Source organism: Leptosomus discolor, chromosome 17 (assembly GCF_034619465.1).
Source record: "Leptosomus discolor isolate bLepDis1 chromosome 17, bLepDis1.hap2, whole genome shotgun sequence".
NCBI classification, from domain to species: Eukaryota; Metazoa; Chordata; class Aves; order Leptosomiformes; family Leptosomidae; genus Leptosomus; species Leptosomus discolor.
In genome coordinates, this window is record NC_141407.1 from 16,252,698 (window position 1) to 16,268,276 (window position 15,579).

General features: G+C 49.8%; 1 protein-coding gene across 2 annotated transcripts in view; it reads right to left on the reverse strand.

Moving 5' to 3' along the window:
• The window catches only part of LOC104354664 (peroxidasin homolog), a 46,137-nt gene that overhangs the window by 4,149 nt on the left and 26,409 nt on the right, over nt 1-15,579 (reverse strand). For both annotated transcript variants that reach the window (XM_086474977.1, XM_086474974.1), the window contains exons 8-19: nt 14,867-14,984; nt 13,149-13,318; nt 12,388-12,660; nt 12,141-12,257; nt 10,420-10,578; nt 9,017-9,129; nt 7,568-7,724; nt 6,049-6,157; nt 5,126-5,283; nt 2,324-3,827; nt 1,715-1,849; nt 861-1,069 (exon numbers count right to left, since the gene is read on the reverse strand). In XM_086474977.1, the coding sequence (XP_086331103.1) occupies nt 861-1,069; nt 1,715-1,849; nt 2,324-3,827; nt 5,126-5,283; nt 6,049-6,157; nt 7,568-7,724; nt 9,017-9,129; nt 10,420-10,578; nt 12,141-12,257; nt 12,388-12,660; nt 13,149-13,318; nt 14,867-14,984 (3,222 nt within the window). The remainder of the gene's footprint in view (nt 1-860; nt 1,070-1,714; nt 1,850-2,323; nt 3,828-5,125; nt 5,284-6,048; nt 6,158-7,567; nt 7,725-9,016; nt 9,130-10,419; nt 10,579-12,140; nt 12,258-12,387; nt 12,661-13,148; nt 13,319-14,866; nt 14,985-15,579) is intronic.

Sequence of the window (15,579 nt, forward strand, 5' to 3'; positions counted from 1 at the left end):
TTCCTCCCCATCTTCCTCCCCATCTTCCTCCCCATCTTCCTCCCCATCTTCCTCCCCATCTTCCTCCCCATCTTCCTCCCCATCTTCCTCCCCATCTTCCTCCCCATCTTCCTCCCCTCCCCTCCCCATCTTCCTCCCCTCCCCTCCCCTCCCCTCCCATCTTCCTCCCCTCCCCTCCCCATCTTCCTCCCCTCCCCTCCCCATCTTCCTCCCCTCCCCTCCCCATCTTCCTCCCCTCCCCTCCCCATCTTCCTCCCCTCCCCTCCCCATCTTCCTCCCCTCCCCTCCCCATCTTCCTCCCCTCCCCTCCCCATCTTCCTCCCCTCCCCTCCCCATCTTCCTCCCCTCCCCTCCCCATCTTCCTCCCCTCCCCTCCCCATCTTCCTCCCCTCCCCTCCCCATCTTCCTCCCCTCCCCTCCCCATCTTCCTCCCCTCCCCTCCCCATCTTCCTCCCCTCCCCTCCCCATCTTCCTCCCCTCCCCTCCCCATCTTCCTCCCCTCCCCTCCCCTCCCCATCTTCCTCCCCTCCCCTCCCCATCTTCCTCCCCTCCCCTCCCCATCTTCCTCCCCTCCCCTCCCCATCTTCCTCCCCTCCCCTCCCCATCTTCCTCCCCTCCCCTCCCCATCTTCCTCCCCTCCCCTCCCCATCTTCCTCCCCTTCCCTCCCTATCTTCCTCCCCTTCCCTCCCTATCTTCCATTCTGTTCTGTTCCCCTCTTTGCATCCATTTGCTGACACACGGTTCTCATGGTGCAGCACGAAACCAGCTCCTGGCATTTTGCATAAGCTGACGGCGAGCGCTGAATGCCACCCAGAGCCAACCCCACGCTGGTGGATGCTAGAGCAGCCGCCTGCCTCACCCTCACAACAGTCCTGCCACAAGCGGAGGTCCACCGCGGCGATCTCTTCGCAGCCGACCATGCCCTGCGGGTACGATGCCACCTGGAAGACGTCCCTCTGGAGCTGCTGGATGCGGTCGCTGTTGTCACAGATGACACGAGCAAGGGACGTCTGTCTGATCTGAGTCAGCTGCGCTGGCGTGAAGACTCCAGGATTCTCATACCAAAATCTGCAGCGGGTTGTAAACACAGCGTGACTCAGGAGCAGGAGAAGAGGATGGCGAGTGAGGCTGGGACAGGGAGAAGTGTTCCCCCACCTCTGTGTGGCAGCACCCACACCCCTCAAAAAGAGCTTTTATTCTGGCGTCAGGCGGCTGTGAACACAGACTGCCCTCGTCTGAACCCGTGAACCCCCGCGAGCTGCTGGCTGGAGCTGCAGGGTGCCGTCACCTGCACGTACAGCCCCTTGCAGGGCAATCCCAAGGTGCAGACAGCTTCGCTGCAGCAGGTCGGGACAGGGGCGAACAATGCTCCTGCCCCAAGCGCATCACCAGGCAAGGATGTGTCTTATTCACACAAGCAGCAAATAGGAATTAGAAGGAAGCTCCTGTGGACATTTTCTAGCATCTAGGAGACATTGGGCACATCCTCAGTGGTGCCCAGTGCCCTGCAGTGAAATAAGAGTCATTACAACAGGAAAGGACACATGGACAGTGACTGTGGCCAGTCCTTCTGCGAATGCACTGGACAGAGAAGACTCTTCCTGTCTTGTAAGACAAGAAGTAATGAAAAATTACAGGTTCTGTTCTTCCCTGTAAGGAGCAAATCCCCCAAACAGAATACTGAAGACTTCAGGTTGACTTTGATGGTCATACCTGTCTCCATCCCTCAGCCTTCTGAACTGTGTCGTTAACAGGCACATCAGTGTCGGTCCAACTCTGGTACCAGGGACAAGATCCTCCACCATCAGTGCTGGGAATAGGTCAATATTTTTGGTAGTTCCATATAAACTGCAGGATAACAAATATTAAAAAAAAAAAAAAAGTTAAAAGACTATCAAAGAGTGGAGATAATATAAAACTGATCCCATCACAGGACGTTCCTTGGATGCAAGGAACTCATCTGCACAATATTTATAATGGTCTTATCTAAAAGAGACAATGGGATAAAGGCTTGCCTTGGAAAGAGGCAGCCAGTGCAGATAGGATGCAGTTTAGTCTCACTGGAAAATAGCTCCAAGGCTCAATCTGCTCCCAAACTACACCACAGCAGTGCCTGATGACATCCCACTCAGAACCAGACTGATCGCTTGGAGAGACCTCATTTGTCTTACCCCGTTCTTAAACCACAGCTAATACCCTATCTTAACATCTGTGGGCAGCAATATCTGGGAAGGTTATTTGATGGGAGTCCTGGGAGGAGCAGAGACTTTTCACTGACTGATCTCCAGTGATTTTGTTGTTTCCAAGTCCAGGCTACAGTACCTCCTGAGCTTTTCTCTGATCTCCAAGTTCTTTATCTCATTTCTGAGGTCCTCAAACTCCTGTGCAGACGAGAGGTTGCAGAAGACCCTGAAGTCATTGTAAGGTGGAATGCCATGGTCTCGCCCCCTCTGGATGTTGATAGCGGCCAAGTCCAGTGAGACAGAGTGTGCCATGGAGAAGAGTTTCTCTGTCAGCTCCATGTTGAGGAGTTCGGAGGGAACCCGCATTTTCCCAGGAACCCCAAACAGCCCACGGAGGAGGGGGTCAATCCCACCCTCCTGTGTGATCCTGAAAGGGGAGAAGAAGGCCTTGTGCAGGGGGATGTGGCCTTGGCGGATGGGCTGGAAGGTTTCGTTCAGCCGGTACAAGACGGGGTTGATCAAGGTGTGCCCAAAGCGGAAGGCGGCAGTGGCAAAGGCGTTGAGAATCCCCGCATTGACGTTGGGGTTGTAGCCTTTGTACTCACCAAGGATCTTCATCCCAGCTTCCCCAAGGACCTTGGGGAGCCACTGGGCATAGGTGATATGCTGCATCTGGGCGCCCACAATCTTCCGTGCCTCGTGATACAGGAGGTCTCCATCCCAGTGGGGATTGAGGGCCGACAGCTCCGTGGCAACGCGGTTGTGCTCCCTGAACCAAAGCGTGTGCATGGCCGTGAGACCCAGCTGCTCATTGGCACGGTGGTCTCCTGCCAGGAAGCACGGCACGGGGCTCTCGTTCTCATCTCTCATGCATTCAGTGGGTGGCCCCACAGCAAAGGGAAGGAGATGCTTCCCCGAGCTGCGCACCACTTGCCCTTGCTTCAGCAGCCCCTTTCGGCTGCCCAGATCCCGCAGCTCCCGCGATTCCTGCTCTGTGCTGCCGTAAACATTGGAGGCGTCGATGTAAGAGGTCAAGTGGTTGATCTGCTCCCTGGCGTAGACGGAGTTCATCAGCAGGGAGGTCATCCCGCTGCCGCACACAGGGCTCGAGCGGACAAAGAACATGCAACGCCCGTTCCTCACGCGGGGGTCGTTGGCGGGGACCATGACGGAGAAGCAAGGTGGGTCGTTGCTGCACACCTCGCTGCAGGGTGCTCCATCCGAGAAGCGGGACATGCTGATGGCTGCCACCGTCTGGTCCATGTCGTGGTCCAAAAACTGGCCCCACTGCATAAGCATGTGCGTGAACTGGTCATCGGGGGTGATGGTCTCCGTTCCGACCATGGTGGTGGAGACAAGGCGAGGTAGAGGAAGGGGCAGGTCCCTGGCATCTTCTGCCAAGGAAAATCCCCGGGGGAGGTTAAATCCATTCTGGTAGGCGGGTTTGAGGAGCCTCTGGAAGGCCGTGAGAGATGCACCCCACATTGGGTGCTGGAGGTTGTTGCAAGAGCCATCATGGGTCCTGTACTTCTTGTGGAAGCAGAGATCCGAGCAGTTTGGCGTGCGGCGGTGGGCAGAGCAGCCTGAGAGGTTGGCAATCATGTTCAGGTAGTGAGGGGACACCAAGTCATTGTACCGATAGCCTGTGAAGGTAAAGGCAAAGCATCGGGTCAGACCACGGCCGCTGTAGCCATCCGGTTCCTACGATCCCGTGTAAGGGCTCCATGTGAAACCTGCTACTGGGACTGTCAGAGCGGGCAGGGGAAGGCCAGGTCTCTCATCGTGGTGTGGCTCCGTAATTTATGGAAGGCAAATGAAGCACAGGATCATATCAGGCCCACAAAGAAGAAAAGAAAGGGAAAAGAGTTTAGTATAAACTGCACAGAGGTGGAAACCAGAAATGTTGTGACTGGTAGACCGAACTGCAGGGGTGGTCTTGGTCTCCATTCTAGGTTTATTTTACGTCTCACTGGGTTATTACTGCAACCTCGAGCACCATCAACCATCCAAACCCTACGTGACGAGCAGCAGGGAAGCTGTGGGTGACTGCCAGGGCACTACGCCACGCGAAAGCCCTGAATAATGCTGCGCTGTGCGGATGCTGACAGGGCAACGAGGAGGAGAGGCTGGCAGTCCGACCAGCCCAGACAGGACCTGCAGCCTGGAGAGAGACTCCTCACACCCTGGAACACATCCAGACAGGAAAAAATATTTACAGGCCCCAAATGTACATGCCTGCTACATGATGATTCACACGTATAGGTATACAACAGCGTATGTCTGTTGTATATAAAGGAAGTCCCAGCTGGCAAGTTTTGGAGTCCAGCTGTTGGAATCTTGGACCTCACTCAGTATTTTTGGTGTTGCATCGCTTTGTTGCCTGCTATCCTGCCTCGATAAAAGCAACCTGAGTGGCTGGAACACATCTGAGCTTGCAGCTAAGAAGTCAAAGTAGCAGAGAGACAGAGGAGGGATATCCCCCTTCCTCTGATACAGCAGCACCCAAATACGCCAGAGTCTGCAGTGGCTTTCTCGTTGCCACTTGGAGAGCAGGAAACATCTCTGACCATGCTGCTGAGGGACTGAACCTCAGATCCACGAAGACACTCCTTTGTGAGTTAGTAAAAACATTAGCTAAATTTTTTTAAAGATTAGGGCTTTCATAGCTGGTCAAGAAATCTTTAGCAAAATGGGGAAGTGAAACGCTTTCCCGAGTACCGGGTTGGAACGGTAAATGCAAGACCAGCCTTCCGGCTGTCATGAAAACCACGAGATGTAAGAGAGAGCTGCAACCCAGACAACACATTTCTTCATATACCCAAAACTGATCTGGACTTTTGGTATCACCGTTGCACTTTTTAAACTTTCTGGATGCCCTCACATTGTTGTTTTAATTTAATCCTACGCACAAAGTTAAGACGGGAAATAAAATCTCTCCTACCTGTGACATTCATATCCACGATTAGACCTTGTTGCACGTGTTCCTGAATCAGCTGCAAGGTCCTTTCAAAGATCTCACCTGCCCTGGCTGTTTCGATGGTGTAGGGGTCCCGGGGGTAACGGAAGAGAGCCAGCAAGTCATTGGGCGTCTTGGGGCGCCTGTTTCAAGGAATTAGCAGTGATGCAGAAACATTAAAATAAATAGACTCTGTTCAGACCAATGAGACTCTGCAGGCAGCAAGAGTCAGGCTCTAAGCCTGGTCTGGCAGGTGACTCCCAAAACTAGCACGTAAGACTGATGTGATTTGCCTGCGTATTGCAGATGAGTAAAGAAAGGATATTTTCTCCCCAGGAAAATACACATATTTAATTTGCTCAGCATCTGTTTTTTCTGCTATAGTAATTTATTTTTCACTTTTCAACAGCTGAGGTTTAGGGCTTAATACAAACTCTCTCTCTTTTCAATAAAAACATATATTGAGGTGGAAGAGGACGGAATTACCATTCACTCCAGAAGTCATTTTTCATTGAGGAAATGGTTAGAATTATTATACTATTATTAAATCTGTTCACCCTATGCAAAGTCAGTTGTATTTATAACATGACTATGCTGATCATTTCCTTTTCTACGCACTGTCGCTGGAGCCAGCTCCAGCTGACGAAACGTATGTTGCAAAACACACGTGACATCAGAGGTGACATTTGTGTATCAGATTTTTCCAGAATCCCAAACGCCTGTTACGAAGCTCTATCACATGGTTACATCTGCATGGTGCAGCTTCAACCTCCAACGCTCGAAATCATCCTGTAGCTTTCCTTGGCGGATCGTCAACGACGAAACGAGGTTTGAGAAAGCTTCATTCATTGCCTTTTTTTAACTCTTTTCCGCTTTAAGTCCCCGACTGGGGCGCCGCACGCACTTACTTGCTGAACAGCTCAGTGCGTGTGGAATTGATGGCGTGGTCCACGCTGCTGATGGCTTCCCGTATCGATGTGGCTACAAACGTGTCGCCGCTCCGACCGACATCCGTGGCTTTCCAAAGCAAACAGAAAGAACAAAATATCCTAAATTTACTTTGATATTAACTTGTCTTCCAAGCTCAAGAAAATCTGCGCATCAGTACAAGCCCCGTAGTCACGCCACTGCAGGTCCAACTGCGTTTTCATTTGCAACACAAACACCATGAATTTGGTTTTTTAAACAGATATTCTGAAGAAGAAATTAACTGCCTGAAAAGGAAGGTGACTTTTTCAGGACATGGCTGACAAACACCTATTCAGAGTTTGCTCCCGTACAGCTTTGCAAATAAATGCCTGTTTTGGTTGGCGGCTGAACTGAAAAAAGAAAATGCAAAAAAATCACAGTGGGTTAACCCAAAATAATGTATTTACTTGCCAAAAAGGAAACTTCTAAAAGTCATGACATTCATTTGAATGTATTGCCGATATATTAGTTTTCCATCTGTGGAACACTTCTAATTCAGTTCAAATTTAGCGTTAACACATCAGATACATCCTTTTAAACCAAAAAAGAAAGCTGCTGTTCAAATTGTTTCAGAAGCAAATGAATGAATTCTTAAAAATTGAATGCATTTTTTAAGCCAGGGCCTTGGTCAAGCTGAACAAACCAGTTCCCTTTTGGCTACCGGTGTATGCAATAGCCTGCTGGAAAATGAGATAATGATCAAGGATAAATCACAGAAAGTATCTCAGGAATAATTTCAAACAACAAAGACATTTCAGATTATTCTCAGCTCCTTGCATACAATCCCTGTATAGAAAATGATACTAAATTAATCTAATAAACTACTTGCTATCCATGCTGGTTATTCCTGTGTGCTTGAGGAACAGCCCTTTACTTATATTTTTAACCTTACTGCTTGCCTTCAAATTTTTTTTTCCCTTGTCTGTTCTTCCTTACCCTCCAAGAAGCACAATTTCCACTCCTGACCTCTGGTTTGCCTAGCAGAGGAGCACTACTCCCCTTCAGTCATTACAGCTTCCCTAACGCTTCCTTCCCATCCCCAAGGGACTGAGCAAACCTCTAAACCCCTGTATTTGCAGCGACTCTGTTACTCTCCTTCTCCCTCCCCTGGCGTGCGGCGTTACGGTCAGACGATGACTCGTGAGCGTGCTGGCACACTGGAACAAGTTTTTCCCTCCCAGCAAAGGCAGTAACTGCACGCACGCCGAGGGGGCGGTTTCAGACAAAACCTTTGGCTTTACAGGGAGCGACGGCAGCTCAGCTGAGAAGCCAGCTGGGAGCACTGGGAGGCGCGTGGGCTTTCCCAGCTGAGCGACTCCCATCGCGGCCGCGAGGGCCCCGTCTGCAAAGAAGCTAAAGAAATAACAGAGTGATCTGTTCAAAGCGCAGATGTCAACACAGCATGGCCCTTACACGACAGCAAGAGAAGACTCAGGAGGACCACAGGAGATACCCTACCAGTGATGGTGAGCTGCATAGCGCTGGAGGTGAAGCCAAAGGGGTTTCTTGCTATGCACTCGTATCTGCCCTGGTCAGCCACGCCGAGGTCTTGGATGGAAAGGGTCCCATCTTGGCTGATGTGGAACTTGCCGCTCTCTGTGATCTGGATACCCTCCTGTTGCACCATCAAAAGGCAGAAAACGGGTCAGGGTTCGGAGAGCTTCCCACCCTCCCAGCCTTCCGCCCGTTCAGCAAACCCGCAGATGGATGCGATGAACTAAAGTGGCCACCAGATGTTAGCATTGCTCTTCCAGAGAAACCAGAAAGCCATCCAAGGACATCTGCTCCTGCCTGGACCCCCTGCGAGGAAGTCCTTGCTCAGCTCCTTCACCCTGGTCCACCTCCAGGCACCCACTGCAGGGCACAGACACCCCCGCGGATCTCTCTGCACTTCTAACAGACAGGCTGGCTGGACCAAGTGCTGTGCCCTGATGCTGTCACAGAGGTTTCATGGCACATAAGTCAGTCTAAAAGTCTTCAGTTTTGGGACAACCTGAAACTGGTGGATTTTTACTGGCCTTGAACAGCAGATGCCAGCTTTTGCTGGCTCTGGACAGCATCGCTGATCAAAGAGCTGTGAGCAGCAGCATGCTCAAACCCCACCTCTCAACCTGGCTCAGGTTTTACTTTTTTATTCTCCCATTTCCTAACATCCTTCTGCTGCCTTGCCCCAGTCTAATTCTTACTCTGCTGCCCTCCCAGGCTCTTCTCCTCTGATCCCACTGCTGGCTGGAGCACAAGGCAAGCTGCAAGGTCACCTCCCATGAGACCCCTGCAGGGTAACTGAGGTTCAAGCGTTTTTCCCTCTAATTTGTTCTGTTCCTGACTGTGCTAAAAGGCAGGGCAGGTCCCAGTGAAGGCCACAGATGATGTACTGTGGCACAGCAGGAAAAAGTCTGAAGAGCTTTATCTAATAAATCCTTGAAAAGAGCAGCCAGGCTGTGGCGTGATTGTGAGGGACCGTGGCTTTGCCCCATCAAAGCTGGAGCTAACCAGCATCACCCAGTTCCACCAGTGGGAATCCTGGAAATAAGGACAAACTATTTAGAAAAAAAAAAATAATTCCATTTTCAGTTTTTTCCAGGAATAGTCACTCAAGCATTTCTAACATCCTGGAAGGTCACTGGCTTCCAGTGACTTGTTTGGAAGGAAGAACAAGAGAAAACAGGAATGTGTGTTGCAAGGCTTCGAGCCTGAGAATGAGCAACATTCTTTTAGATCATTAAAAACCAGTGGAAATGCGGAGCCTTAAATTTTCATCAAACTCAATTTCTTCCATGTGTATCGCACAAACGGATTCAACAAGTTGAGCCGGGAGAGGCGTTTAACGAGGGAGTTGTTTAATGCCCCCACGGAGGAGCCATCCTGCCTCCCAGTGACTGCCGAGCACACGACACCATCTCTTACTTTGACCCAGGTTATGGTGGGCCGTGGATCTCCTTGGGCGGCGCAAGTAACGGCAACGTCCTGGCCTGTCTCTGCCACCACGTCTTGAGGGGGATGAAGGAACACGGGAATCACTGTGCGACACGGGGGGAAAAAAAAAGTCACAACTGCAGGAAATGCATCAAGGAAAATACAGAAATCCACGTGCAACACACCTCAGCACGGGCAAACCAGAGCTGCTGGGCGCTTTCTGCTGCTGCAAGGGCTTTTCAAAGGGCTGTCACTTCACCCACGCTCTCTGTCTCTCTACTGGGTCCTCTGTAATTTATAGTCACTATTTTCTGGTCCTGTGTGTCTCTACTTGGGGCAATTCCAGAGGAACGTGCTGGGTTCTCTGTCATTTAAAATCGTGAATTCAAAGGCTTTCTAGAAAAGATGCTCTGGCTGAAACAAGGACCGAGAATTGATTCAGGAATTATCAGATGAGGCCCTCTGGCAAGTGTTAGTCAGGTCAGATTAAATAATTATATTGATCTCGCTGGTCTTAAAATATTCGGTGAATTCTGTGCTTGAAGCATCACTAATTCCATGTTTCTAGACAGTTTCCTTCCCTTCAGTCTACCGTTAGTAAACTTCTGCCATGTTTGTGCACAAACAGGGATGTTTGCTTATTTAGAACAATTATTTATATGGGAAGAAAAAAGAAAATAACAATATGAAAGCATTTCTGTGTGACTTGTGTTTTACAGAGGCCGGATTTTAGACTACCAAAATTTAGGTTGAACCTATGACCTGGTAGCTAACCTTTAAGACAAATGTATCTGGAGCCGGCGTTAAATCTTCCTAAGAAGGCATCATTTTGTTTTTCTGAATATTTCCTTTAAAAAAGAATATTACAATTCATTCTGTAGGAAAGCCAAAATTTAAAAATAGCAAAAAACCAAGATTACTAAGAATTTAATTAATACATTTTTTTGGTAAACTATCCAACAAAAATCCTTTGTTTCTTTTCCGTTACCAAACCCACTTTCTTAATGACAACTCCCAAACATATTAAAGGGCCCCATTTTTCACTCAAACTGGTCAGATTTGCAGGTGCCAACCGACACCATCCCATTCCCTGGCCACACCAGATGAGTTTCATTCCCACAGTTACACTTTTTCTACCAGATAAATTTTCAAGAAAAACTGAAGCAGCTTCTTCCAATTTACAAATCTTGGCACTCGGAAAACCTCTTTAAGTTTCCCACCAACTGATGGAGCTCTCGTGGCTAGACATCTGCTCCCAGGCAAAAGCAAAATCCCATCCCATAGGAAACGGGGCAATTCCCTGCCTTGTCAGATCGTGTGTTATTTACCACAACGTTCCATTAACGACACAGGTTTGCCAGCCCTCGTTCCCCACCGCCTCACCACCAGCTTACCTCGGGGGGTCACCGACAGCTGTACCGGGAGGGTCCTCACTCCGATGGCACTGATGGCGTGGCATTCGTACTGGCCTTGGTCGTGCAAAGCCACCCTCATCACCCGCAGGGTGCCCGTGGAGAGGATGCTGTGCCTCCGGTCACTCGGCAGCGGCCCACCTGGGCAAAGCAGCAGTGCGATTTGTTAGTTGTCCGTGCGATTTCTCTTCCCATCACTGGAGGTATCTGTGTGGCAGCTAAAAACGTCATTTCCTTCCCAACGTGACATCAACCACCCTCAAATGCCATCTCCATTTTGCTAAGGAAGATGCTGCTCTCCCCACACCCAGGATCATGACCGAGTTGTCTTATCTAAGCGACTGGAAAGGAGCTGGCACCCTTTTTCTTTCCTCATAAGACTTTCCTTAGTGCAAACTGGAGATTTACTGACACCTGATGGACAGCAAATCTGTCTTCAATTATCCAAACTGGCTGTTTGATCAAATAAGTGGAAACATTTAGCATTGTCTTTTTTAATTTGGTGTTTTGATTTTCTTTGGTTTGGAAACTGTGTTGTTTCAATATTTCCTCTATTTAAGGAGAAAAGTTCAAAATTAAAATGCTTTACCAAACCCAAACAAAATTATGAGGACTTCCCGGTTCAACAACTTTTTTTTTTTTCCTCCATCATTTTCCTCCAAATAAGGGCTCTATTTATTCATCCCAAATACCAAAAGGAATCTGAATCCTCCCCACACTGTCAAAAGTGGCTTTGAGAACGAGCGATGCTCCATCACTTCTCCTCCTCTTGTTCTTAGCATGCCTTCTGTGAAAGCGCTGTAAAGCCTGGTTGATCTTTGCATTGCTGAGTGACCCAGCAAACCTGGTTATAAAGCAGTTATTAACGTTACTTCTTGGCACTGTGCTCCTTTCCACACCTCAGAGGTATCTTCTGAAACCTGGGCCGTGAAGGAAAGCAGGTTAAAGGAGGTGGAGAACATGCTGGTGGAGGAGAATTTCAGCTGGTCATTCTTAACTCTGTGTCAAGGCTATCGCTGTGGAAGCTGGAATACAATAGCCACGAATTCTCCGCAGCACTAAGCCATTAATTATGGCCTGTGAAGCATAAGGAAAAGTTGGAGGGCCTCTGGGCCAAGCGCTATTGGCTTCTGTCCCAGAAAGTGTTGGATGGGATCAGTTCAGTGGAGCCAGCGCTAACAATCATCTGAGACTTTAAAAGTTCACCACCACCTGTTGGCCCAAAGTGTCTTTTCCTGAGCTAAAAGAAACCTCAGAGGTGTGTCAGTGGTGAACGATGCTCTTCTGCAACGCGCTCCCCAAGAGGAGCAAATCAATGACAATGAAGAGAGAGCTGGTACGTGGCGATACCCACTGACTTGGAGCGTCCAGACCTTGCCTTGTCAAAGCAGGTAGGAAGCCACCACAGGAGGAAGTTCGAGGCTTTCCATGGGTTTCATGCTGATGAAAGCCAGCATGCTCCTTCCTTCTGACACCACCACCTAGTGCATCAAAGACCTAAGAGGCTCCCTCCTCAGTGCTTAACAGCATCCTTGGTGATCTACAACGTACCTCCTAGTGTGACTAGGCCTGTGCTGATCACCCTCTGTGCTGTGTCACCACTGCAAGTCATCGCCCTGGACCATCAGCTCAGCTCTTCTCACCCACATCCCACGGATGGTGGCATGGGAGAGAAAGAAACCATGAGTCAAGTGAGGCAGTACCTGCCCTCGTCCAGGCAATCACGGGTGGAGGGTGACCCTCAGCAGAGCAGGGGAAATCCACGCTTTGTCCTTCAGTTACTGTCTGATCAGTGGGAACGAGAAGAAACCTGGGAGAATCTGGAGAGGAAAGCAGGAAAAACTCAGGCAGCGAGCTCGGGTTAATTTTCAGTTCATGGGATCAGAACCAGTCACAGGGCATGAACTGGGCACCGTATCCCAGAAACGTCATCAGCCTGGGACTCCTCACCTTGCACTATGATCCTTGCTGTCGCCTGGATGGATCCCTCGGTGTTGCTGGCATTGCAGTTGTACTGCCCCTGGTCCGAGAAGGTGACGTTCTGAATGAAGAGTCCTCCAGAGCTGGTGATAGCAAAACGGGAATCCTGCGGTAAAGGAGAGCCTGTGCCCAGGGTCCAGCTGATGCGAGGGTGGGGGTGCCCAGAGACCCCACACTCCAAGGTGACGCTTTCCCCAATCAGCACTTCAGTGTTCTGCGGCTGGATCACAAAAGTGGGCTTGGCTGGAAGGAAACAAGTGCTTCAGAAACCAGAAGCTCTGTTGCCTGCCCAGTTCTGGGCAGAAATTGGTTGGACTCCTCGTGCAACCCAGCTAGCAGCCACCTGGCTCTTCCCTGACCTCCAAATCCTCGCTGTGAGCAATTCCCCCAGCGCTACTTCTTCCTACCACCTCCTCTCTCCCAGTCACTTCGTGCTGGAGCATCCCCACTCCTGCATCCCCCTCACCCTTGATACCTCTGTGCTGCAGAATTCACCCCAGCCTCCAAACTCCTTCCCCAGCCCCAAATTACCTCCAGTCTCTAAACCCCCAGTTTCCCACTCCCGTGAAGGAATCCCCTAAAGCTCAGACCACGCTACGCTCTTGGCCACTCTCTTCGCCAGCACACCGAGAACATCTTGGCACATACAAAGCTGGGTCTGACTCTGACTTAGCTCTGCTCCCAGCCCCAACCCGAGCTGGGCCTTCAAGGGGTGCACAAGGCTCACTTACACGGGGTGCCAAAATAGCGCAGCACAACTTCTTGCGTCTTGACCTCCCCAGCTATGTTCTTGGCCATGCACTGGTAGACGCCTTTGTCCGACTCCTTGGTATTCTGGATCATCAAGGTACCGTCTTGCAACAGGTTCAGGCGGTTGTCGTCTTTCATGTCAATCTCGTTACTGAAAAACAGCCGCAAACAGGCAAAATCGGGAAGGAGTAAAGACTGGTGGTCTTCCCGCAAGCTGCTGGGGGAGCAGTGGGGCTTTGCATGCGTTGCAGCAAGTTGGTGTTCCTTGGAGCTATTCTGGGACTTCATGAAATTTATAGCAAGAGTTATGATTTACAGCACTGAACCAGCTCCAGCTCTGATTTACTCCCTGGGTGAGCTACTTTTTCTCTCACCACTGATTACATGTGACATTTACAGCCCATCAGGAGAGCATACTGTTCCCACACAATAGCATCGTTGCTATTGTCAGGGCATCTAGTCCTGGAAAGCTTGTTCTAAGTGCAAATATAACAATGAATTAACATTGTTATCGTGTGCGGCCATTTCTATTTGAATGGGCTCAAAGGCCTCGGGCAGGCAAAAAGCTCTGAGTAAGTCACCATGGGACCCCAACACAGCTTGGACTCCAACCCAGCCCAAGAGCTGTGAAACATCTTCCTTCTTTCTACAGCGACCTGTGACTCCTGGATCCCAGCCCACGGCAGAAGGTCCCACTGCTGCATCCCAGCACGAAGGAATCTTGGAAGGCTGCAGATGACTGAAAAGGGAGAAGGGACCTCTCTCCCCCTAGGACAAAGGCTGAATCCACTATGCAAACTAATATGCTTGCTGGGCATTTATTTAATTCCCCTGATGTCTTCTCACTCTAGTCATATCTCGTTTGCGTAACGTTTATTATCATTACCCTTCTTACAATGCTATCTTTGGGAGCCTGCCAGCGTTTGCCTAACAAAACCTTCCTTCCAGGGGGACTTAACTCAGCCATAAACTTTTGCTCTGTGCTGAAACTCTGCCTGGTGGGGAGTTCGCTGAAGGAGAATACATTGATCATCTTTATTAATAACCGAGCCCTATTCAGGCAAGAAGCTTGTAAAGCAGCAGAGTAACTTCACTTCTACAGTGGGCAACTGCTTAAGCACAGAATATTTTATTGTGTGGCATTTCCCAGAAACACTTTGGCACCCAGGATAGCTGTGTATTTGTTCAGTGTTGCTGTATAGAACGATGATCTATACACAGCTTTGCAAGGTCTGTCTTTCAGTGGAGCACAGTGATTTTTCCCTTTGAAAAAAAGCCATTCTCCCAGCACCCGAGGCCTGTAATGAGAAAAACCTAGAGACTAGAAGCATTTCAGCAGTTAACAAATGGCAAGCACGGTGGCTTAGAGCAACATGAAATACTAATTTCTTTTTTTTTTTTTTTCTGATCAAAAGACAATTGCTTTCGGCCTGCAGAGTATGTTTATGGGAAAGTTGTAAGTTCTTGGAATCCATTACAAACGCAGATGAAATATTTCAAACGCAGATGAAAACACCACTTGGATTACGTGGTCACTACAGAACGCTATTAAAAGGAAGGTAAATACAACCCATGGAATATCTTTTTTTTTTTTTTTTTTTTTATGTTGCGTGAAACAGCTTTTTAAATTACAGGCAGACACTGAAGAGTCAGTGCTTGAAAACCTTTGCTACCCCAGGGCTCATTGAGCATGACTTACTTGTTATGCAGCCAAATAATCGCAGGCTTCGGGTTGCCTTCTGCCCTGCAGGTGAAATAAACTGTGTTTCCCAAGAGGACGTCGACATCGTGGGGTTCTGAGGTTATGCGAGGCCTCTCTGCAAAAGACCGTTTTAACACAACCCAGTCTAGAGCAGCACAAAACCACCTACAGCCCAACTGGAGCGTGGTGGGTAACGCAACGCCCACCCGGCAGCCCCCAACGCCCACCCTGCAGCCCCCGAGCAAGCAGGCACCAGCAGAGCCCTGGGCATCGTGGCATCCACCCCCAGGACTTCTCACCAACATCACCAAAAATGACGTCAGGGAGGGCACAGATCATTCATCTGAGCCCGCTAAAAGCCCTGGAGAACTGAAGTGGCTGTTCCTATTGCCAAAGCGGGGCAGAGGATCAGCTCCCCACATATCCCCAGGCAGAAAGAACAGACCTGGCTGTACACTGGTCCACTATAGCTGCCCCAAGAGTTGGTCCCTGTCTCCCCCCAAAATAAGTGAAGAAGCCAGTGGCATCCTCACTTGGGTTGTTCTTCTGTCCCTGGCAGCCTGCTGCTCTCAGCGACTGCCTCCTCCACCTGAACGGAGTGCCAGCTCTCTGCAAATCACACTGCCTCCCTTTCGACCGGATTTTGTTCATTATGTCCCTAATTCAGCCAAGCCTTTCACTATGTGCTTCACTTTAAGGTGTACTCAAGC